We start from the raw sequence: 24,813 nt of genomic DNA on the forward strand, positions 1-24,813 counted from the left end.
AATTTGTTACTTTTATTTTTTTTTATATTATTATTTTTTTATTTTGATCTTTTGCTTTATTTATTTTAATATATTTGTATTATTTATTTCAATTTATTTAATTTAACACAAATTGACATTTTTATTTATTTAAATGTATTCATTTTATTTTAATCTTTTATTATACATTTTCTTACTATAGTATAATTTTAAAATATATTTCATAATTTATAAATTTAACAATTTTAATCTTTAATTAATTTAAATGTATTTAGTTTGCTAGTATGTTATTACACTTTATATGTTTAATTTCCTTTTTATTATTTTTATTTTAATCTATTCGTTTATTTTAATTGATTTTTTATGATTGTATTTCAATCTCTTCATTTATTTAACTCTTATTATTATAATTTAATAATAATAATATTTATTTTCTCCGCTGTGGCCCCTGAGGGTCCCGGGACCCCGGTCTCAGAAACCCTTGTTCTAGGTCACTGTCACTTCCTCCCGAGGTTTCTTCATTGGCAGAAGTAAGTGCTCATTATTCTTAATAATAGTAATAATATAACGTAATAATAGCTTTAGTGAAAAACCTATCATTATAATGAAATCAGCTTTTTAGGTTGAGCTTGTTTAGTCCAGAAATAATGCATGTTATGAACACGGACATGTTATGTGTGGCGGCGTTAAGAATAGTATTAATGTTATTATGATTACAAACATTTTTTTTTTTTTTTTTTTATGATTACAAACAAGCGTCATTTGTTCGAGCGCTGATCACGTCATCACGTCAGCGGCGCGCGCCAGTGACGCAACACGTGCCGGCGTCATCATCATCTGCGCTTCTGGCGGGAATCTCGCGGACTGTCAACAAACCCAGAAGAGTTTAATTCGCGTTTATTTTGATAATAAAGCGATTAATTCTGATTTCTGTTCGCGTCAGCGTCAGGTGAGCGCGTCTGTCAACCGATAGTTTCGCGTTTGTACGGAAACAGCGACTGAATAGAGATACAAGATGAATTCTGACTATTATGACGATGATGAAGTCCAGATAAATAATCACAATCATCAATAAATATCATTAATAAGAGTATTGCGTGTGTTTGTGTTGTTGACAGGAGGAGAAATGCAGGCGTTTTTGAAAGGCTGTTCATCACAGAGTGTTAAAGCTTCATCATCTTCAGCTGGAGAGAAGAAGCAGAAGCTGCCCTGGGTGGAGAAATAGTGAGCCTTCATCATATCTGCATATATATACTCATCATATCTGCATATATATATACTCTCTTCATCATATCTGCATATATATACTCTCTCTTCATCACATCTGCATATATACTCTCTCTTCATCACATCTGCATATATACTCTCTCTTCATCATATCTGCATATATACTCTCTCTTCATCACATCTGCATATATACTCTCTCTTCATCATATCTGCATATATACTCTCTCTTCATCACATCTGCATATATATACTCTCTCTTCATCATATCTGCATATATATACTCTCTCTTCATCACATCTGCATATATACTCTCTCTTCATCACATCTGCATATATATACTCTCTCTTCATCACATCTGCATATATACTCTCTCTTCATCACATCTGCATATATATACTCTCTCTTCATCATATCTGCATATATATACTCTCTCTTCATCACATCTGCATATATACTCTCTCTTCATCACATCTGCATATATATACTCTCTCTTCATCATATCTGCATATATACTCTCTCTTTATCACATCTGCATATATACTCTCTCTTCATCATATCTGCATATATACTCTCTCTTCATCACATCTGCATATATATACTCTCTCTTCATCATATCTGCATATATACTCTCTCTTCATCACATCTGCATATATACTCTCTCTTCATCACATCTGCATATATATACTCTCTCTTCATCACATCTGCGTATATACTCTCTCTTCATCATATCTGCATATATATATATATATATACTCTCTCTTCATCACATCTGCATATATACTCTCTTCATCACATCTGCATATATACTCTCTCTTCATCATATCTGCGTATATACTCTCTCTTCATCATATCTGCGTATATATACTCTCTCTTCATCACATCTGCATATATACTCTCTCTTCATCATAACTGCGTATATACTCTCTTCATCATATCTGCATATATATACTCTCTCTTCATCACATCTGCATATATATACTCTCTCTTCATCACATCTGCATATATATACTCTCTCTTCATCATATCTGCATATATATATATATATATATATATATATATATATATATATATATATATATATATACTCTCTCTTCATCACATCTGCATATATACTCTCTTCATCACATCTGCGTATATACTCTCTCTTCATCATATCTGCGTATATACTCTCTCTTCATCATATCTGCGTATATACTCTCTCTTCATCATATCTGCGTATATATACTCTCTCTTCATCATATCTGCGTATATACTCTCTCTTCATCATATCTGCGTATATATACTCTCTCTTCATCATATCTGCGTATATACTCTCTCTTCATCATATCTGCGTATATATACTGTCTCTTCATCACATCTGCATATATATACTCTCTCTTCATCATATCTGCATATATATATATATATATATATATATATATACTCTCTCTTCATCACATCTGCATATATACTCTCTTCATCACATCTGCATATATACTCTCTCTTCATCATATCTGCGTATATACTCTCTCTTCATCATATCTGCATATATACTCTCTCTTCATCATATCTGCGTATATACTCTCTCTTCATCATATCTGCATATATATACTCTCTCTTCATCATATCTGCATATATATACTCTCTCTTCATCATATCTGCATATATACTCTCTCTTCATCATATCTGCGTATATACTCTCTCTTCATCATATCTGCATATATATACTCTCTCTTCATCATATCTGCATATATATACTCTCTCTTCATCATATCTGCATATATACTCTCTCTTCATCACATCTGCGTATATACTCTCTCTTCATCATATCTGCATATATATATATATATATATATATATATATATATATACTCTCTCTTCATCACATCTGCATATATACTCTCTTCATCACATCTGCATATATACTCTCTCTTCATCATATCTGCGTATATACTCTCTCTTCATCATATCTGCGTATATATACTCTCTCTTCATCACATCTGCATATATACTCTCTCTTCATCACATCTGCATATATACTCTCTCTTCATCACATCTGCATATATATACTCTCTCTTCATCACATCTGCATATATATACTCTCTCTTCATCATATCTGCATATATATATATATATATATATATATATATATATATATATATATATATACTCTCTCTTCATCACATCTGCATATATACTCTCTTCATCACATCTGCATATATACTCTCTCTTCATCATATCTGCGTATATACTCTCTCTTCATCATATCTGCGTATATATACTCTCTCTTCATCATATCTGCATTTATATACTTAGCATATCTGCATATATATACTCTCTCTTCATCATATCTGCATATATATACTTAGCATATCTGCATATATACTCTCTTCATCACATCTGCATATATACTCTCTCTTCATCATATCTGCGTATATACTCTCTCTTCATCATATCTGCATATATACTCTCTCTTCATCACATCTGCGTATATACTCTCTTCATCATATCTGCGTATATACTCTCTCTTCATCACATCTGCCTATATACTCTCTCTTCATCACATCTGCGTATATACTCTCTCTTCATCATATCTGCGTATATACTCTCTCTTCATCACATCTGCGTATATATACTCTCTCTTCATCACATCTGCATATATACTCTCTCTTCATCACATCTGCATATATATACTCTCTCTTCATCACATCTGCATATATATACTCTCTCTTCATCACATCTGCGTATATACTCTCTCTTCATCACATCTGCGTATATACTCTCTCTTCATCACATCTGCATATATACTCTCTCTTCATCACATCTGCGTATATACTCTCTCTTCATCACATCTGCGTATATACTCTCTCTTCATCACATCTGCGTATATACTCTCTCTTCATCACATCTGCGTATATACTCTCTCTTCATCACATCTGCGTATATACTCTCTCTTCATCACATCTGCGTATATACTCTCTCTTCATCACATCTGCGTATGTACTCTCTCTTCATCACATCTGCGTATGTACTCTCTCTTCATCATATCTGCGTATGTACTCTCTCTTCATCACATCTGCCTATATACTCTCTCTTCATCATATCTGCATATATATACTCTCTCTTCATCACATCTGCATATATACTCTCTCTTCATCACATCTGCGTATATACTCTCTCTTCATCACATCTGCGTATATACTCTCTCTTCATCACATCTGCGTATATACTCTCTCTTCATCACATCTGCGTATGTACTCTCTCTTCATCACATCTGCGTATGTACTCTCTCTTCATCACATCTGCCTATATACTCTCTCTTCATCATATCTGCATATATATACTCTCTCTTCATCACATCTGCATATATACTCTCTCTTCATCACATCTGCGTATATACTCTCTCTTCATCACATCTGCGTATATACTCTCTCTTCATCACATCTGCATATATACTCTCTCTTCATCACATCTGCGTATATACTCTCTCTTCATCACATCTGCGTATGTACTCTCTCTTCATCATATCTGCGTATGTACTCTCTCTTCATCACATCTGCCTATATACTCTCTCTTCATCATATCTGCATATATATACTCTCTCTTCATCACATCTGCATATATACTCTCTCTTCATCACATCTGCGTATATACTCTCTCTTCATCACATCTGCGTATATACTCTCTCTTCATCACATCTGCGTATATACTCTCTCTTCATCACATCTGCGTATATACTCTCTTCATCACATCTGCGTATATACTCTCTCTTCATCACATCTGCGTATATACTCTCTCTTCATCACATCTGCGTATATACTCTCTCTTCATCACATCTGCGTATATACTCTCTCTTCATCACATCTGCGTATGTACTCTCTCTTCATCACATCTGCGTATGTACTCTCTCTTCATCATATCTGCGTATGTACTCTCTCTTCATCACATCTGCCTATATACTCTCTCTTCATCATATCTGCGTATGTACTCTCTTCATCACATCTGCGTATATACTCTCTCTTCATCACATCTGCCTATATACTCTCTCTTCATCACATCTGCGTATATACTCTCTCTTCATCATATCTGCGTATATACTCTCTCTTCATCACATCTGCGTATATACTCTCTCTTCATCACATCTGCGTATATACTCTCTCTTCATCACATCTGCGTATATACTCTCTCTTCATCACATCTGCGTATATACTCTCTCTTCATCACATCTGCGTATATACTCTCTCTTCATCACATCTGCGTATATACTCTCTCTTCATCACATCTGCGCCTATACTCTCTCTTCATCACATCTGCCTATATACTCTCTCTTAATCACATCTGCGCCTATACTCTCTCTTCATCACATCTGCCTATATACTCTCTCTTCATCACATCTGCCTATATACTCTCTCTTCATCACATCTGCCTATATACTCTCTCTTCATCACATCTGCCTATATACTCTCTCTTCATCACATCTGCGCCTATACTCTCTCTTCATCACATCTGCCTATATACTCTCTCTTCATCACATCTGCCTATATACTCTCTCTTCATCACATCTGCCTATATACTCTCTCTTCATCACATCTGCCTATATACTCTCTCTTCATCACATCTGCCTATATACTCGCTCTTCTTCATCACATCTGCCTATATACTCGCTCTTCTTCATCACATCTGCCTATATACGGTACTCTCTCTTCTTCATCACATCTGCCCATATACTCTCTTTTCTGCTCTACAAGCACGCATTTATTTGATACTAAATACAGAAAAAACTGTAATATTGTGACATAATATTCTACTGTAAAACAGCTGTTTTCTATGTGAATATGTGTTAAACTGTAATATATTTATGTGATCAAAGCTGTATTTTCAGCATCATTACTCCAGTCTTCAGTGTCACATGATCTTCAGAAATCATTCTAATATACTGATTTACTGCTAAGAAGACTGGAGTAATGATGCTGAAAATACAGCTGCGCATCACAGAAATAAATTACAGTTTAACACATTCACATAGAAAAAATTTTAAATGGTAAAAAAAAAAAAAAAATTTTGCTGTACTTTGGATCAAATAAATGCATGCTTGGTGAGCAAAAGAGAATCTTTAAAAACATTAGAAATGTTACTGTTCATAAACTTCTGACTGGTAGTGTATGTCTATATTTGTGTGTTTCTGGTCTGATGTGTGTTTCTCTGCAGCAGGCCCAAGTGTGTGGATGAAGTGGCCTTCCAGGAGGAGGTGGTGGCGGTGCTGAAGAAGTCTCTAGAAGGCGCTGATGTGCGTCTCACTCACTGATCACATGACATTCACAACCAATCAGCAGCCTGCGCCCAAAAGAGTCACGCTCCTTCCGCTCTCTTCTGATCATACACTAAATATATATAAAAACCACACACACATATTTACAATTGAAATAAAATAATCATTAATATAAAGTATATTCTATTCTATTATAATTAGTTGCCAAGGCAAAAATTCAAATTTTTAGTTTAAGTGCTAAAATACAGTATTAAAAAAAAAAACTTCTAAATGTCTAAATTTTTATTTAGTTGAACATGAAGTACTGAAATAACTAAAACAAAATATAAAAATTTCTATTTTAATTAGTTAGGCAAAACTTCTCATTATAATTTAAGTTAAAGTACTAAAATTACTAAAACTCAATATAAAAAACTTATTTTAATGCATTCAGTTGTCAAGGCAAAAATTTAACATTTTTATGTTGAAGTACTAAATTTACTAAAACTGAGATAAAAATCATTAAAACCCAAACGGATATTAAAAACACTCAACACAACAAAATAATTAAAAATAGAATTTTAATCAATTCAATGAATAAATTGAAAATATCAAAATAAAAAGTAAATCTAAGTATGAATTGATTTGTCATCACTGACGCTGTTGGATGAGTCTGTTTTCTTCTGTAGAGCTGCTTTACAGCTGAAGTTCAGCTCATTTTTATAAACCATCAACTCTACACAGTTACTGATCTGAATTATGACTCGTCTCTTTCTTGATTCTCTTGTTTTCCCCGTTCATCACTGTAAAGCTGTGATTAAAGTGTTTAGTATAATTTTGCCAGGAAAAGTTTTAGAATATTTATCATGCGTTAATGTAAAAAATCTTGTGTAATATAACATGTTTGTTTGCTGGTTTTTATTGTATTTTCCATGAAAATAGCCTAAGATGCTGACATGGCATTAAATCAAATCTAGTATAGGACAGTGCTATTAAAGCAGCGCTGCTGTGTCGTTGCAGCTGCCCAACCTGCTGTTTTATGGCCCTCCTGGAACCGGAAAGACGTCCACCATCCTGGCAGCCGCCAGAGAGCTTTATGGGTAAGATCTCCAGCTGTGCTCCTGACGCTTAGGTATATCGCCCCAGAAATAATTGCGATAAGCGATTTTGTCATTTTAACACCATTTTATACCACTTAATATATAATCATAACATAACAGCATAATAATGCAAGAAGGCCTACAAACTTTCAAATGACAACAAACTTCATTCTTAAGAATATTTAGAAATTAAGTATCAAAATATTACATACCTTAAACTTGAATAAATAGTAGTGCTGTCAAATGACTGTGTATTTATTATGTATACATAAACGCATTCAGTATATATGAAAATATTTATATTCATATAATGTATATTATAAATAACTTTGTTTAATATATAAACATTACTTTTTTCAGAAATATACAGTTTTATGCAAAAGTTTGCAGAAAATGTGAATTATTTTAACAAAATAAGAGCGATCATACAAAATCCATGTTATTTTTTATGTAGTACTATCCTGAGTAAGATGTTTACATGTCCGCAAGACAAACAATAGCTGAAATTATTAAAAATAACTGGTTCTTAATACTGTGTGTGGTTACCTGGATGATCTACAATGTTTTGTGATGGTTGTTCATGAGTCCCTTGTTTGTTCTGAACAGTTCAACTGAGCACTGTTCTTCAGATAAATCCTCCAGGTCCTGCAGAATCCTCAGTTTTCCAGCATCTTTTGCATATTTGAACCCTTTCCAGCAGTAACTGTATGTTTTTGAGATCCACCTTTTCACGCTGAGGATGATTGAGGGACTCAAACACAACAATTAAAAAAGGTTCAAACATTCACTGATGCTCCTGAAGGAAACACGATGCATTAAGAGCCGGGGGTGAAAACTTTTGAACAGAATGAAGATGTCCAAATTTTTCTTATTTTGTTGAAATATAATCTTTTTTTTTTCCCATTTACTACTGCCCTTTGGATGCTACAGAAGATACTTGCATGTTTCCCGGAAGACAAATTAAGTACAATTTACCTTGATCTTCAAAGTTTTCACCCCCCGTGTTTCCTTCTGGGAGCATCAGTGAGCGTTTGAACCTTTTTTAATAGGATTTTTCTGAAGAACAGAGCTCAGTTGAACTGTTCAGAACAAACAAGAGACTCATGAACAACCATCACAAAGCATTGTAGATCATCCAGGTAACCACACACAGTATTAAGAACCAAGGGTTCACAAACTTGTGAATGGGATTGAATTTTAATAATTTCAGCAATTTGTTTGTCTTGTGGACTATATGTAAACATCTTTTATGTAAAATATCTATGTAAAAATAACATGCATTTTGTATGATCTCTCTTATTTTGTTATGATTATTCACAGATTCTGCACATAAAACTGTACATGCATGTGTGTTTTTATAGATCCATAATAAATATACACAGCACACATACATGTATTATGTAAATAAAAACTTTTATTTTGGATGCGATTAATTGTGATTAAGAGTTTGACAGCACCAAAAACATTTTCTAACAAAGTAACAAGAAAAAAGACAAATGCACAAAGAACTTGTCTGGAGATTTTTCCCTGACCTTCTTTTCTCTGTAAATGAAGGGTGCACACTATTGCTGAAAAACACAGTCACTACTTAGCTGTCAGACCATATCTGCAGATGAAACTTTTTTTTTTTTTTTTTTGCAGAAGCGTTTTTTAAATTTGAACTAGCACCTCATGACTGCATCACGTTATGTACGAGAAGCTGCATGAGACACAGGTGCAAGTGGAATGCAAAAAACATGGTGGCATTCATTTTTATGTAAATATAATGGGTGATATATTGAGTCACCAAAAATGATTGAGGTCATGTACATATATTGTGTGATAAGTCGATATATTGATTATTGCAACAGGCCTACTGATGCTGATTCAGAAGTGTGTGTGTGTGTGTGTTCAGACCGGAGCTGTACCGTCAGAGAGTCCTGGAGCTGAACGCGTCTGATGAACGAGGGATACAGGTGGTCCGAGAGAAGGTGAAGAACTTCGCCCAGCTGACGGCGGCTGGAAAGCGCCCAGAGTGAGTCACGCACAGGGGTGGGCGATAGGGTTGGGTGTTATCGATTCCAATAACATAAAAAATGAAGTCAAACATCTATTCTGTGTCTTTTTACGAAGCATTCTGTTGTAACACGAGTAAAAATCAGCAGCCTACACGAGGAACTTTTGCCTGTGCTTTTAACAAAAACACCAGCTAGACTAATATCAATATACTGGCCTAACGTTACCACCACAGCACATCAAGTTTGATAAAAATCACCGGAGTTCTGTAAGTAGTACGCCTATAGTATATTGTTGGTGTAAAAAACGAGCTGCTTTTATCTGCCATGTTAATCAGTCATTTTACACATGATAAAAACATGTACTTAATTTGCTTAGAAAATACGGTTCTCAACATAATAGAAATGCAAACAGACACACAGAGGTTCCTGCCTTTATTAGAGAGAAGAATATGCTCCGCTCTGAATATTCGGTGTTGATTACTTTCGAAGCTCAAAAAATGGTATTCGGACCAGCCTTATAGACAAGTAAACAGTAATAAAATAAGAACAAACAAATCAATTAGCAAAAGCATAAATAAATAAACTGTTAGAGTGATAGTATTATATACAGTGATAAAGGCTGTGTCGATTAGCACTGCATTATAAATATACTTTCTTTATAAAAAATACCCAAGATTGCTTGAAGCACTCGCGATTAATCGCATCCAAAATAAGTTTTTGTGTATATGTGTGTGTATTGTGTATATTTATTATGTATATATAAATACGAATAGAATAGCTTTTTAATTGTCATTGCAAGCAGAGCAAACTACGAAACTCTACACGTGCATGTATATATTTAATACAAATCATATATTTATTAAATATATATATAATCTAAATATTTTCACGTGTGTGTATTTATATATACATAATAAATATACACAGTACACACATTAAATAAACAATGACTTTTATTTGGATACCATTTAATTTAATAAAATTGTGCACTTGTGATTTGTCTAGAGTAATTTTGCTACTGAATTTTTTTTCATTTGTTGTTTTTCTTCACAATGAAATTGTCTATATTTAGTAGATTGTGTGTAACACACAAAAGAGTGATGATCATGATCAACACACACTGAGATATAGAAATTCAACACTGATTTTAAAAACACTGCACTGGTATGGGATTGATATCGGTATCGGCCAACACTCAGAATTGTTGGTATCGGATCGGTTCTGAAAGTGTTATGGAGCCAGCCCTAGTCTCACGCGGTGTGTGTTTCCTCTCTGAACCGCAGCGGGAAGCCCTGTCCGCCGTTTAAGATCATCATCCTGGACGAGGCCGACTCCATGACCGGTGCGGCTCAGGCGGCTCTCAGACGCACCATGGAGAAAGAGTCTCGCACCACCCGCTTCTGCCTCATCTGCAACTACATCAGCCGGTCAGTGTGAGCGCATCACGCAATCCCATGAGCCTCTGCTGCTGCACAGACTGACTCATGCTGTCTCTACAGGATCATTGAGCCGCTGACCTCCAGATGCTCCAAGTTCCGCTTCAAACCGCTGGCTAATGCCATCCAGCAGGAGCGTCTGCTGCAGATCTGTGCGAAGGAGAACCTCAAGTACAGCAAAGAGGTGCATGGAAGGGTTATATATATATATATATATATATATATATATATGTATATGTTAATTTTACTTTAGTTTTATTTAATCTTTTACTTTTAAATTTTATTTGTTATTTTATTTTATACATTTTTTATTTAATCTTTTAAATTTTAATTAAAAAAATGTGTACTTTTCTTTCTTTTTTTTAAAACTTTTATTTGCATTATTTTTTAATTGTATTAATTTATTTTACAATTTTTATTTTATGTAATATTTTTATTATTTTTATTTTTGTTGGTAATGGAAAAATCCCAATTATTGTTCACACGTTTCACAGAAATATGTTCATTTAAAAGTTTTGTTTTTATTATTATTATTTTACTTTTTTTTTTTTTTTTTTTTTTATTATTTTAATGAATTCATTTTCTTTTGTTTTTACTTCAATTTTATTTAATATTTCTTTATTTGGAAAAATCCCAATTACTGTTGACACATTTCATACAAATATATACATTGATTTAAAAGTTTTTAAAATTTTACTAATTTTTAATGTACTTTTTTATTTTATTTATTTTTCATTTTTTTTATTTAATTATTGAAATTTTATTTTTCTATTTTATTTTATCTGTTTAACAGACACATTGTTATTTTTATTAATTTATTTTTGTTGTGATTTTGAAAAAAATCCAATTACCGTTCACACTTTATAATATGTCTTCATAATGTTTGACCAATAAAATACTGCTGCAAAATAGAAGGTAAGTAGTGTAAATGTAATAAATGTGTAGTGGTTCTGTGTTTGGTGTGTGGCAGGGCGTGGAGGCTCTGGTGAGGGTGTCGGAGGGAGATCTCAGGAAAGCCATAACGTTTCTCCAGAGCGCTGCCAGACTCAACACCGAGCAAGAAATCACTGAGCAGATCATCATCGAGATCGCTGGGGTGAGGAAACCTTCCTGACGGAGAGCCAGTGTCTCAATAAAGCATCTAAACACTCTGTCTTTTCCAGGTGGTTCCACCCAAAGTGATCGAGACGCTGCTCCAGATCTGTTACACAGCCGCGTTTGAGAAGCTGGAGCTCGCTGTGAAGGTCAGACATCTGTCAATGTTTCTGGTTCACATGAAGCAGATCTCTGCAGCTCTAATCCATAACCCGCTCTTGATTTGTGCAGGACATGATCGATCAGGGATACGCCGGCACCAACATCCTCAACCAGTTACACGACGTGATCATCGACGAGAAGCTGAGCGATAAACAGAAATCTGTCATCACAGAGAAGATGGCCGTAAGTCAGCAGAGGCTGGTGAAAACTCACCTGCACTGAAGCAATATTATTAATATCACGATAGCAAAACTGTCTGGATATTATCGTGGTCACATCTCCATATGAAACGATAGTCTTCCAGGCAAAGAGTGTAGTTTTTCAAATACATTTAAATTGTATTGTAATTATCCTACTGTAGTGTAAAGCAATAATAATATACCTATGAAATATTCATTTATTTTACAGTGTGTGGCTATTACTGTCGTTATTATATTCTAATAAAACAGCAGTGTGAATGTCATTTAGACAGACAGTATATCACAAATAAAAATAGTGCTGAGTCCCATTTAAAGTTCAGCTACAAGTCAATTCACTGACTTTTAATTAGAATAATTTAACTTTAAAATGTACAAAATTTTCTCTTTTTCCAGTTCATTTTTTTTCTTTCTCTTTTTAAATATTGTAATATCATATGTTGAGGTTTTGATATGGTTCCATCACTAGTGTTTGTGTGTTTCAGGAGGTGGATAAGTGTTTGGCAGACGGTGCAGACGAGTATCTGCAGTTACTGAGTCTCTGCTCTGTCATCATGCAGCAGGCCACATAAAACACCTGAGCGGCCAATCAGCTGCTCCGTTACACTTCAGCTGACCAATCAGCACTGGCGCTGATTCCACACACGCCTGCCTAGACTGTTGTTTTCAACTTTTTGTACATGTAAAGTTTGTAATTAAAAACAGTTCTTTCTAATATGTGTTGTTAATTACTTAAAGGCACAGTTCACTCAAAAGTGAGAATTCTGTTTCCTGGTCCCCATTGACTTCCATAGTATGGAAAAAATACTGTACAAGTCAATGGCTACCAGCAGCTGTTTGGTTTCTGACTAGAAATGCTTTATTAATGCGTGGCTGTAGGTGGCGGTCACTCAATAAACATCACATATGCTTATGTTCTTGTATTTTTATATGGATACGATAACAGTATAGTTTCCAAACACTTGCACTTTGAAACTCATTTTCAAAATTTAGTGTTTTAGGCCCACAAAATGTAAATAAACGGCTGAAACGCATAGTTTCTTTTTTGAGTTGAAAACGGTGTTGTGTAAACCCCCCCCCCTAATAATGACAGAACTATCCCTTTAATATTTTCAAAATATAATACATATTTATATTTCATGTTCAAACTTTCATCTCATTGATTGTAATTCAACCATATGTATTATATTGTTATGGATTTGGCAGATGTTCTTCACACACATTAATAAGTTTTATAATTAAACAGTAATTAAATGTTGACTTGGGTGGTTTTTCTAAAAAGACCAAATCAATAATTGCCAGACAATAAAAATAATCCCAAATATACATTTTTAAAACCTTACACTAAATATAAATGTTTAATTTAAAGTGTAAATTTCAAACTTCAGCACGTTTTGTTTCTGATTGGAACTGATTGATTATAAATCTCATTGATCGAAGCTCATGCTCAGATTTTGAGTGAAAAAGCATTATTTGTTGATAATCTGAGCGTAAATGCATTGTATTGTAACATAAAAAATTGTAATCTTGTGGTCTAAGATTGAAAAATAAAAAAATACAATTTTAAATAAAAAGTAAAAATATATTTTTATTTACTTATAATTATTTATATAATGTAATTATTTATAAATCAAAATATAAATAATTATAATCATTTATTTAAATTTTAAATAATTATTATAATTCGATGTTTTTATACAATATTTTTAGTGCTGTCAAACGATTAATCAAAATAAAAAATAAAAGTTAATATAAATATATACATTTAAATATTTTCAAAATATATGCTGTATGTGTGTGTATTTATATATACATAATAAATATACACTACACACATATATTATGTAAACTTAAACTTTTATTTTGGATGCGATTAATCGGTTGACAGCACTAATATTTTTATATAATAATTATAATTATATAAAAAATTAATTTAAAAATATTTCCTTTATACAGACAAAATCCTAGTTTACTATACAGTTTTATTTCAATTCTTTCAAGTTGTCACAGCAAGAGTTAATTTCATTTCAACACAACTTGTTTTCAAGCTAAAGATGTGAGAACACAGAGGACATTGAACTGGTCAATCTGTTTAGTCAGTCTGAATGAGAAGCTGAGATGGGTCTTGAGTGGCTCTAGAAGGGTCTGTTTCTGGAGCGTGTGTTGATCAGTCCCAGCACGGAGAAAGCACTCGCTGCTGCTGTCACTAAACTGATGGCGCCTATGGCCCTCGACGCCTGCCAACACACAACCACACACTATATGAGAGGAACAGATCACCACAGTAAAATATCACTGTCCACAATATGATCAGTGTGCATGACAGAAAACTACAGTGTACTGATGGCATGCTGATTGATTCTGTGACAGTATTTATATCTTAGATACTCGTCTATCTAGACACAATGCATGTCCTGAATCAGGAGTATTTTTGTTGTGTGCTGCCAAGATGCCCTAAAATGAAGCCTAGGTAGGGAACTATGGAAGCTTGTTTTCTCCACAGGATAAAAAAATTAAAAATACATTAAAAAAAGTAATTGTCACTTTTGATATCAGAATTAAGACTTTTTTCTCACAATTCTAGGTTTATATCTAACAATTCATTGCAAGTTTAGGTCTCGATTCTAAGTTTATATGTTGCCATTCTAAGGTTAAAAGTCATTGCACACTGAGTCCAAAATTTTGCGTTCGTTTTTCCGTATTCCTCATCCTTTCCTACGTATACGTATATTCATACGTTTTCTATGCGAAAACGCAGAAAATCGAACCTGATCCAAATTTTTTTATGACGGATGAAAGTTTCTGAGGCAGCTTGTAAACGTTATTGACACAACACAAGGACATATTTATTTTTTTAACGTGCGGAAATTTCGGATGAAAATGTCATACTCAGTACTCGTGACTCAGTACTCATACTCAGTACTCGTGACTCAGTACTCATACTCAGTACTCGTGACTCAGTACTCGTGACTCAGTACTCATACTCAGTACTCGTGACTCAGTACTCATACTCAGTACTCGTGACTCAGTACTCATACTCAGTACTCGTGACTCAGTACTCGTGACTCAGTACTCATACTCAGTACTCGTGACTCAGTACTCGTGACTCAGTACTCATACTCAGTACTCATACTCAGTACTCGTGACTCAGTACTCGTGACTCAGTACTCATACTCAGTACTCGTGACTCAGTACTCATACTCAGTACTCGTGACTCAGTACTCGTGACTCAGTACTCATGACTCAGTACTCATACTCAGTACTCGTGACTCAGTACTCATACTCAGTACTCGTGACTCAGTACTCGTGACTCAGTACTCGTGACTCAGTACTCGTGACTCAGTACTCATACTCAGTACTCGTGACTCAGTACTCATACTCAGTACTCGTGACTCAGTACTCATACTCAGTACTCATACTCAGTACTCGTGACTCAGTACTCAGTGCTCGTGACTCAGTGCTCGTGACTCAGTGCTCGTGACTCAGTGCTCGTGACTCAGTGCTCGTGACTCTGCTCGTGACTCCGTACTCGTGACTCAGTACTCATACTCAGTACTCGTGACTCAGTGCTCGATACTCAGTGCTCGATACTCAGTGCTCGTGACTCATTGCTCGTGACTCAGTACTCGATACTCAGTACTCGTGACTCAGTACTCGTGACTCAGTATTCGATACTCAGTGCTCGTGACTCAGTACTCGATACTCAATGCTCGTGACTCAGTGCTCGATACTCAGTGCTCGTGACTCAGTGCTCGTGACTCAGTGCTCGTGACTCAGTGCTCGTGACTCAGTGCTTGTGACTCAGTACTCGTGACTCAGTATTCGATACTCAGTGCTCGTGACTCAGTACTCGATACTCAGTGCTCGATACTCAGTGCTCGTGACTCAGTGCTCGTGACTCAGTGCTCGTGACTCAGTACTCGTGACTCAGTACTCGATACTCAGTACTCGTGACTCAGTACTCGTGACTCAGTATTCGATACTCAGTGCTCGTGACTCAGTGCTCGATACTCAGTGCTTGTGACTCAGTGCGCTCGTGACTCAGTGCTCGTGACTCAGTACTCGTGACTCAGTATTCGATACTCAGTGTTCGTGACTCAGTACTCGATACTCAGTGCTCGTGACTCAGTACTCGATACTCAGTACTCGTGACTCAGTACTCGTGACTCAGTACTCGTGACTCAGTATTCGATACTCAGTGCTCGTGACTCAGTACTCGATACTCAGTGCTCGTGACTCAGTGCTCATGACTCAGTGCGCTCGTGACTCAGTGCTCGTGACTCAGTACTCGTGACTCAGTATTCGATACTCAGTGCTCGTGACTCAGTACTCGATACTCAGTGCTCGTGACTCAGTACTCGATACTCAGTGCTCGTGACTCAGTGCTCGTGACTCAGTGCTCGTGACTCAGTGCTCGTGACTCAGTACTCGATACTCAATGCTCGTGACTCAGTGCTCGATACTCAGTGCTCGTGACTCAGTGCTCGTGACTCAGTGCTCGTGACTCAGTGCTCGTGACTCAGTGCTTGTGACTCAGTACTCGTGACTCAGTATTCGATACTCAGTGCTCGTGACTCAGTACTCGATACTCAGTGCTCGATACTCAGTGCTCGTGACTCAGTGCTCGTGACTCAGTGCTCGTGACTCAGTACTCGTGACTCAGTACTCGATACTCAGTACTCGTGACTCAGTACTCGTGACTCAGTATTCGATACTCAGTGCTCGTGACTCAGTGCTCGATACTCAGTGCTTGTGACTCAGTGCGCTCGTGACTCAGTGCTCGTGACTCAGTACTCGTGACTCAGTATTCGATACTCAGTGTTCGTGACTCAGTACTCGATACTCAGTGCTCGTGACTCAGTACTCGATACTCAGTACTCGTGACTCAGTACTCGTGACTCAGTACTCGTGACTCAGTATTCGATACTCAGTGCTCGTGACTCAGTACTCGATACTCAGTGCTCGTGACTCAGTGCTCATGACTCAGTGCGCTCGTGACTCAGTGCTCGTGACTCAGTACTCGTGACTCAGTATTCGATACTCAGTGCTCGTGACTCAGTACTCGATACTCAGTGCTCGTGACTCAGTACTCGATACTCAGTGCTCGTGACTCAGTGCTCGTGACTCAGTGCTCGTGACTCAGTACTCGTGACTGACTTTTTTTGGAATTGCATGTTTATCTCTGACAATTCTGCTTTTATTCTGAGAATCCTGAGGAACTCACTACATTTCAAAACAAAGAAACTAATAAAATATGACAAAATATCGTATCTGATGGTAAAAAATTTGGTAACACTTTATTTGAAGGTGTCATAATACAGAGTAATTACCTAATTAAGTACTTGGTAGTAGCCGTTGTACTTGCATGAAACAAAATGTACTTACCATGTAACTAAGTTATGGAACAGCCTGTAATTATAGTTAGTAGGGGAAGTCGTGGCCTAATGGTTAGAGAGTCGGACTCGTAATCCAAAGGTTGCGGGTTCGAGTCTCGGGCCGGCAGGGATTGTAGGTGGGGGGAGTGAATGTCCAGCGCTCTCTCCACCCTCAATACCACGACTGAGGTGCCCTTGAGCAAGGCACCGAACCCCCAACTGCTCCCCGGGCGCCGCAGCATGGCTGCCCACTGCTCCGGGTGTGTGTTCACGGTGTGTGTGTGCATTTGTTCACTACTCACTGCTGTGTGTGTGCACTTGGATGGGTTAAACGCAGAGCACCAATTTCGAGTATGGGTCACCATACTTGACAATACGTCACGACTTTACTTTACTTTTTAGTAATTATGTAGATGTAATAGACAGCTACTGTTACACACATGTATCAGACCGAGTCTGTTACACAGCTACTAGCACACTTAAGTACAATCTTGATGCACTTTATTTTAAGTAGCTTATTTCTGTGTACTTACATTTATAATTACGATGTATAAAGTCTGCAACACGTAACAATCTTTTGGTTACATAAGTAGCTGTGTAACAGACTCGGTCTGATACATGTGTGTAACAGTAGCTGCCTATTACATCTACATAATTACCAACTATAATTACAGGCTGCTCCATAACTTAGTTACAGGGTAAGTACATTTTGTTTCATGCAAGTACAACGGCTACTACCAAGTACTTAATTAGGTAATTACTCTGTATTATGACACCTTCAAATAAAGTGTTACCAAAATTTTCATTAACTCTCACAGCTTAGAATTTGATTTTAATTTATGATAACTTAAATATCCACTTCATATCTCAAGTTGGGCAGCACAAACACTTGAAACAACATGTTTATATATAGCATGGTAGTGGCTGAATACCAGACACAGCACATGCCCCCTAGGAAGTGTGCTAATGATGCAGTGTTTGTGTAGTGCACACAGACAGAAGAAGAGCACTAAACCTGCTCGGAGACGCCCTCGCCGTAGCGCAGGAGCGTGACGAAGTGCTCACAGTTGCTTCCCAGCAGGTCATAAGACACCTCCTGACCAATGAGCAGCTGCGCTCGCTGGATGATCTCCGGCACGGCCAGGGGCGTGTGATTGTCATCATATTTATTATTGATCCGGTATGAATCTCCTCCCACCACCTCCTTCAGGAGCTGCATGCGGACCACGGCCTTGCGGCTGAACACAGACTTCACACTGGACACGGCTGCAGCCGGACTCTCATCTGACCAGAGGAAAACACACTCACACACTTTAGTCCACATCTGCTCTCAGAAAATAATCATACTCATCCCTACATTTAAGATCTGTGTATTTGAATTGCATATAAAATGTTCCTCCATTTGAATTTTTTTTTCAGTTTTACAAACTAATAAACGTAATGTGATTTAATCATGCATTAATGAAACAATTTCAGTAAATACAATTTGTTTCAGTCTCATACATTTGAACTATTTGAATATTACTTATTCCATATTTTTATCAATTCAAATTACATCCAAAATAAATGTTTTTGTTTAAATTATATATGTGTACTGTTTATATTTATTATGTATATATAAATACACACACATACAGTATATATTATGAAAATATTTATGTTTATACATTTATATATATTTATATTCTTATGTTTTATATTATATATTTAATATATAAGCATAACATATGTGACCTAAGGGTCTTAGGGTCATAGGACAATATTTGTCTGAGATACAACTATTAGAAAATCTGGAATCTGAGGGAGCAAAAAAATCTAAATATTGAGAAAATCTCCTTTAAAGTTGTTCAAATGAAGTTCTTAGCAATGCATATTACTAATCAAAAATTAAGTTATTATATATAATTACGGTAGGAAATTTACAAAATATCTTCATGGAACATGATCTATCATATATACACAGTACACACACATAGCATGTAAACAAAACGTTTATTTTGGATGTGATGAATGGTTTGACAGCATTAGTTTGAATCCATTGGGTGAAGAGTGTGTGTGTGTGTGTGTGTGTGTGTGTGTGTGTGTGTGTGTGTGTGTGTGTGCGTGTGCGTGTGTGTGTGTGTGTGTGTGTGTGTGTGCGTGTGTGTGTGTGTGTGTGTGTATCTGTGTCTGTGTGTGTGTGTGTGTGTGTGTGTGTGTGTGTGTGTGTGTGCGTGTGTGTGTGTATCTGTGTCTGTGTGTGTGTGTGTGTGTGAGCTGCAGACTCTGACCGACAGGTGTGAGGTTGATGATGTATCCGTCTCCCAGGTAAAGAGCCCAGTGCTGATAGGCTGGTCTGAAGATCTCGATCAGGTCTCCAGGCCGAGGCTCCTCGTTACACAGAGAATGATCAGCTTCACTCGAGGCCATCTGAAGCACACACAAAAATCATATTTGTTTATCAATAACACACCTACGTTTGATCACTGATGTTTTCCATTTGATAGATTGCAGGCTTAACATTTTTTCTCAGAAGCTTCATTAATCCTCAGATTAAACTATACTCTAATAACTGCGTGATCTTTCTCCTTTAAGTCTCCGCCAATATTCATCTTTCATCGTGTCAGTTTAATAGGTCTCACTCATGAGAAATAATATTAATAATCAGCAATAATGTTTCTGTTGTGTAGGATATAAATGAGTTTCAGTTTATTCATTATTTAGTCTAATTTATTATTATTTTTATTAAGAGGTCACATATTCACATGAATTAATCTTTTTTTTTAAATATTTTATTTAGCATTTTTCTAACGTGTATGTGGTCCTAACACCCCAGTATAAAAATTCATCTAAATATATATTATATATATACTATATAAATATATATAAAACATTTCATAATTTAGGTTCTTTTTTTCTGAAAAAATGTTACAAACTTATAAGAGAGTTTTTGTTTAAAACAAGAAGAAATATGTGCAAACTGGGTCAGAAAAATCTCAATTCAAAGGAAGAACGGACCCCATATGACCAATATTCCTGTTTTAATCCTAAACTAACTTAATTTTGATGCTTTTTCAGTCATTTTGTGCCTTCAGTAAATGAATCTTGATTTAAGGATGTTTAGAAGATGCTCATCTTTACAGAGAAGGATATTGTTCTTCTCTGGCATCATTTCTACGATCTGCTCATTCACACACATTTCTAAATAAATGATAAACATCATAAGTGCTTGTTTACTCACATTAACAGTTCTTCTATGTTGATTATCCATCATCCCACAGCAGAATTCTGCACATTCTGATGGAAAAATACAAAGCTTTAATCATCCTTCATTTAAATACATTAGACCAATAATTCACCCAGAAATGAGAATTCTGTCATCATTTTTTAAACCTGTATGAGTCTCTTTCTTTTGTTGAACACAAAAGAAGATGTGTGTGTGTGTGTGTTCAACAGAAGAAAGAGACCCAAACAGGTTTAAAAAATAATGACAAAATTCTCATTTCTGGGTGAACTGTTCTTTAAATTTGCTCAACTGATGAATCATCAGACATTCATACAACCCTGAAATCAATAAAAGATGACATTATGTTTGGTGTTTCTGAGCGTGTGTAGTGAGCTGTGATGGAAAACAGCCAGAGAACGCTGGAGGAACACAACACAATGAAAACACACACACACACACAATTCACAGCCTCTTACAATAGCGTGTCAATAATAGAGAAACAAGCAGAAACACGTGTGCAATGAAACGTGTTTATCACAGAAACACACTTCACATTTGTATAAACTGCACTTTTACTAAGAGCTTCATATCAAAATAAACAATTTTTAAGTTTTTTAAACAATAAAAAACAACAAAAACAGATAAAAATGACAAAAACACTTTAAAAAAATGACTTAAACTTTAACTAAAACATTTCAGAATTCATTTTCAGCTCAAATGTACTCAGAAGGTTTATTATAGTCAACTAAAACCTTAAAAATATCATTTTAATTACTTAAATAAATAAATAATAAATAAGTTTATTACATAAAATAAACATAAAATAAAATAAAACTTTTTTTTTTTCAATATTACCAATGCAATGTTTCTTGTTTTTATTTAGCTTAAGTTGATGACTAAAACTGAAATAAAAAAATAATAATAAACTATATACACTGAAAAAAATGATTCATTGAGTTCACTAATTTTTTAAGGTAAGTGGTTGCAATCAATTTATTTTAGCTACATTTAAATAAACAAATTTAGTTGACTAACTTTCAACATTTTTTTTTTTTAATAAAATTTTGTATAAATTGATTGTAACCACTTACCTTAAAAAAATTGAGTATCATTTTTTCCAGTGTAGACATTAATTTTTTTTTAAAACACTCAACAAAATGACTAAAAGTTTAACTAAAATAAACATGAGAGCAGAAAATATAAAAAACTACATTAGTATGTGAAAGAGACTGCTTTCTCTGCTTTACTCACGAACTGAAGTCAGATCTCGAGTCAGTTATCTAAAACAGTCAGCAACGACATCACGTCTATATTAAATAAAGCAGTCTCACTTATTAGCAGATTTCATCATCAGCTGAATGGCTTCAAGCCTCCATCGGATGTGTTCTGACTGAGAGAAAGCACTGATCTGACCTCACTGCTGCTGCGGTCACTCACCGGTCAAACGCCACACAACACAGAACAATCACCGTCAGTCCCATCCATCAGCTCAACGCCACGCAGACAAACACTCTTCAGATTAGAATAACACGCAATAATGTTTCTGTTGTGTGGGGTATAAACGAGTTTATCAGTTTATTTAGTATCATTTATTAGTTTTTATTAAGAGGTAGAGGTCACATCACATTTTCACATCAATTTCTCCATTATGTTTGATTTAGGATTTTTCTACCTTTACAATGAACGTGTATGTGGTCCGTGTGGGTCCTAACAGCCCGTATAAAAATAAATCTTCAATATGTGTCCCTGCAGCACAGGTATATCTGTAGCAATAGACAACAATACATTGTATGAATCAAAAATTATACATTTCTCTTTTATGACAAAAATCATTAGGATATTAAGATCATGTTCCATGAAGATATTTAGTAAATTTTCTACCGTAAATATATCAAAACTTAATTATTGATTAGTAATATGCATTGCTAAGAACTTCATTTGAACAACTTTAAAGGAGATTTTCTCAATATTTAGATTTTTTTGCTCCCTCAGATTCCAGACTTAATTGATTTTAAACACATATATTGATTTTATTCCACAATATATATAAAATATTGCATAACTTAATAATAAATAAAAAATCCTGTCTAAATAAAGGCAAAAAATGCCAAAAATAAGTCTTCAATATATTAATTTTTATTTCTCAATATAATATAATGATAACAACAAAATATTAATTCACATGAATTTCTTTTAAAAATCTTTTATTTAGGATTGTTCTTCATTTACAACGAACTTCACAAATGAAAGAGTAAAAAATCTCTGAAAAAACATATAGATATCACGACCAAAGCAAAGCGTAATATTCAAAATATTTATGAGAAAATATTCTACAGAAAATCATCCTCTTCCAAATCATTTTGTGAGTTAGATTCAAATAATAAAGGTTTAATTTGCATGATAACAAGGAATATGTGTAAATCTCTTCTTTAGATGAATATGAATTTGTTTGCAGAAACACGTTAGAAATGAAGCCTCTCCAGAGCTTCTGAACATTCATGAAACAGCCAGAAATCAGATCCATATATATCTCAGAGAGTGTGTGTTTCTTCTGATGGATCAGGATTTAGCTTGTACGACAAAATAATACATAAAAACAACAAAACAAACTAGAAATGAAAACAAAACAAATACATAATAAAAAAAACTATCAAAAGACTATATTATTTGATATAATCTTGTTTCTTTTACAAATGTAATAAAATCATGATATATCTTATTAGCTGCTTTCCCTAATAAACCTGATAAAGTGACTGAATAAGGTGACGTCTCTCGCTGTTATTACTCGCTCTCGCGAGACTAGCCAATCTCTCCAGTCTCTCCGTACGCCATTCTCGCGAGAGTCGGGGATTGTTTCGATGCATGAGGGCGAGTCCCCTCATTCTCGCGAGACTCCGCGCTGTGTTCATTGCGCCAGCCCGTGATTCTCGCGAGACTGCGAGCGGAAGATGGCAGATGGCTCTTCCTCGTAGGGTGTGTGTGTCGTTTGTTTACCGTTCGGTGCTTCGCTCCGGTGCGTGTTTCATTCCCGTCCGTCTCCGTTGAGTCACCGGACAGTGTTCATGTTGTGCGGGCTGCTGTTTTCCACCGTTCATCTGTGTAAATATGACGGGAGAGAAGATCCGCTCGGTGCGCAAAGAGCGCAAGGCGGGTTTGGATCTGCTGGAACCGGACGAGGAGCCGGCGGCCACCGGGCCGATCAAAGCCAACCGGGGCAGCAAGATCCTCAGCGGCGGAAACCACAAGATCCTCCGCTCCAGCTCGCAGCAGAACCAGAACCACGGCGACACTGACGGCGCGTACCCCGTGCATGAGTGCGTGTTCAGGGGCGACGTGCGGAGGCTGTCATCGCTCATCCGGACGCAGAACATCGCGCAGAAAGACGTGCACGGTGAGACGGCGATCTGTGATCATTCCGAGCTGATCTAGAGCCGCAATGACCCCGAAACACGCTGATCGAGTGTCCTGGTGATCTAGAACCGTTGTTATTCGGAGTATACACGGAGATTGGGAATCATAACAATCCACAACCATAGTGATCTAGAAATAGGTTATTTTCAGAATCATACTATCTGGATTCATGCTGAGTTAGTACCACAATAACTCAAAAATATGGTGATCTAGAACCGTAATAATCCAGAAACATGTTGATTTAGAGCCTTAATGATTCAATGACATGGTGTAATCCAGAATCGTGTAGATTTAGAACTATTATTGTTCAGAGCCATAATTATTATTATAATTAAGACACCATAATGATACAAAAACTTGTAATTGAGAACCAAAATAATCTAAAATCATGCTGATCTACAA

At 35.6% G+C, this 24,813-nt stretch overlaps 3 protein-coding genes across 3 annotated transcripts in view; 2 read left to right on the forward strand and 1 right to left on the reverse strand.

Annotated features, from left to right (window-relative positions):
* The first annotated feature begins 818 nt into the window (after positions 1–818).
* Positions 819–13,134, forward strand: LOC306857120 (replication factor C subunit 4-like). Its single transcript, XM_079396824.1, has 11 exons — positions 819–928; positions 1,098–1,203; positions 6,394–6,472; positions 7,454–7,533; positions 9,428–9,547; positions 10,814–10,957; positions 11,030–11,150; positions 11,937–12,062; positions 12,130–12,210; positions 12,293–12,406; positions 12,906–13,134. Exons 2-11 carry the CDS (start codon positions 1,106–1,108, stop codon positions 12,990–12,992), a joined length of 1,050 nt encoding a protein of 349 aa, XP_079252950.1. The 5' UTR covers positions 819–928; positions 1,098–1,105; the 3' UTR covers positions 12,993–13,134.
* Positions 13,135–14,384: 1,250 nt separating this feature from the next.
* Positions 14,385–21,065, reverse strand: plaat1 (phospholipase A and acyltransferase 1). The gene is made up of 4 exons (XM_079396724.1): positions 21,016–21,065; positions 20,066–20,204; positions 18,811–19,079; positions 14,385–14,657 (listed from the first exon to the last, which is right to left on the reverse strand). Exons 1-4 carry the CDS (start codon positions 21,046–21,048, stop codon positions 14,556–14,558), a joined length of 543 nt encoding a protein of 180 aa, XP_079252850.1. The 5' UTR covers positions 21,049–21,065; the 3' UTR covers positions 14,385–14,555.
* A 2,845-nt stretch (positions 21,066–23,910) lies between these two features.
* Positions 23,911–24,813, forward strand: part of LOC306857061 (ankyrin repeat domain-containing protein 13C) — a 28,862-nt gene continuing 27,959 nt past the window's right edge. The window contains exon 1 of the mRNA XM_079396725.1: positions 23,911–24,391. Within this exon, the coding sequence (XP_079252851.1) occupies positions 24,106–24,391 (286 nt within the window). The 5' untranslated portion in view covers positions 23,911–24,105. The remainder of the gene's footprint in view (positions 24,392–24,813) is intronic.

Source organism: Barbus barbus, assembly GCF_936440315.1.
Source record: "Barbus barbus genome assembly, chromosome: 37".
In the NCBI taxonomy this organism is placed as follows: Eukaryota; Metazoa; Chordata; class Actinopteri; order Cypriniformes; family Cyprinidae; genus Barbus; species Barbus barbus.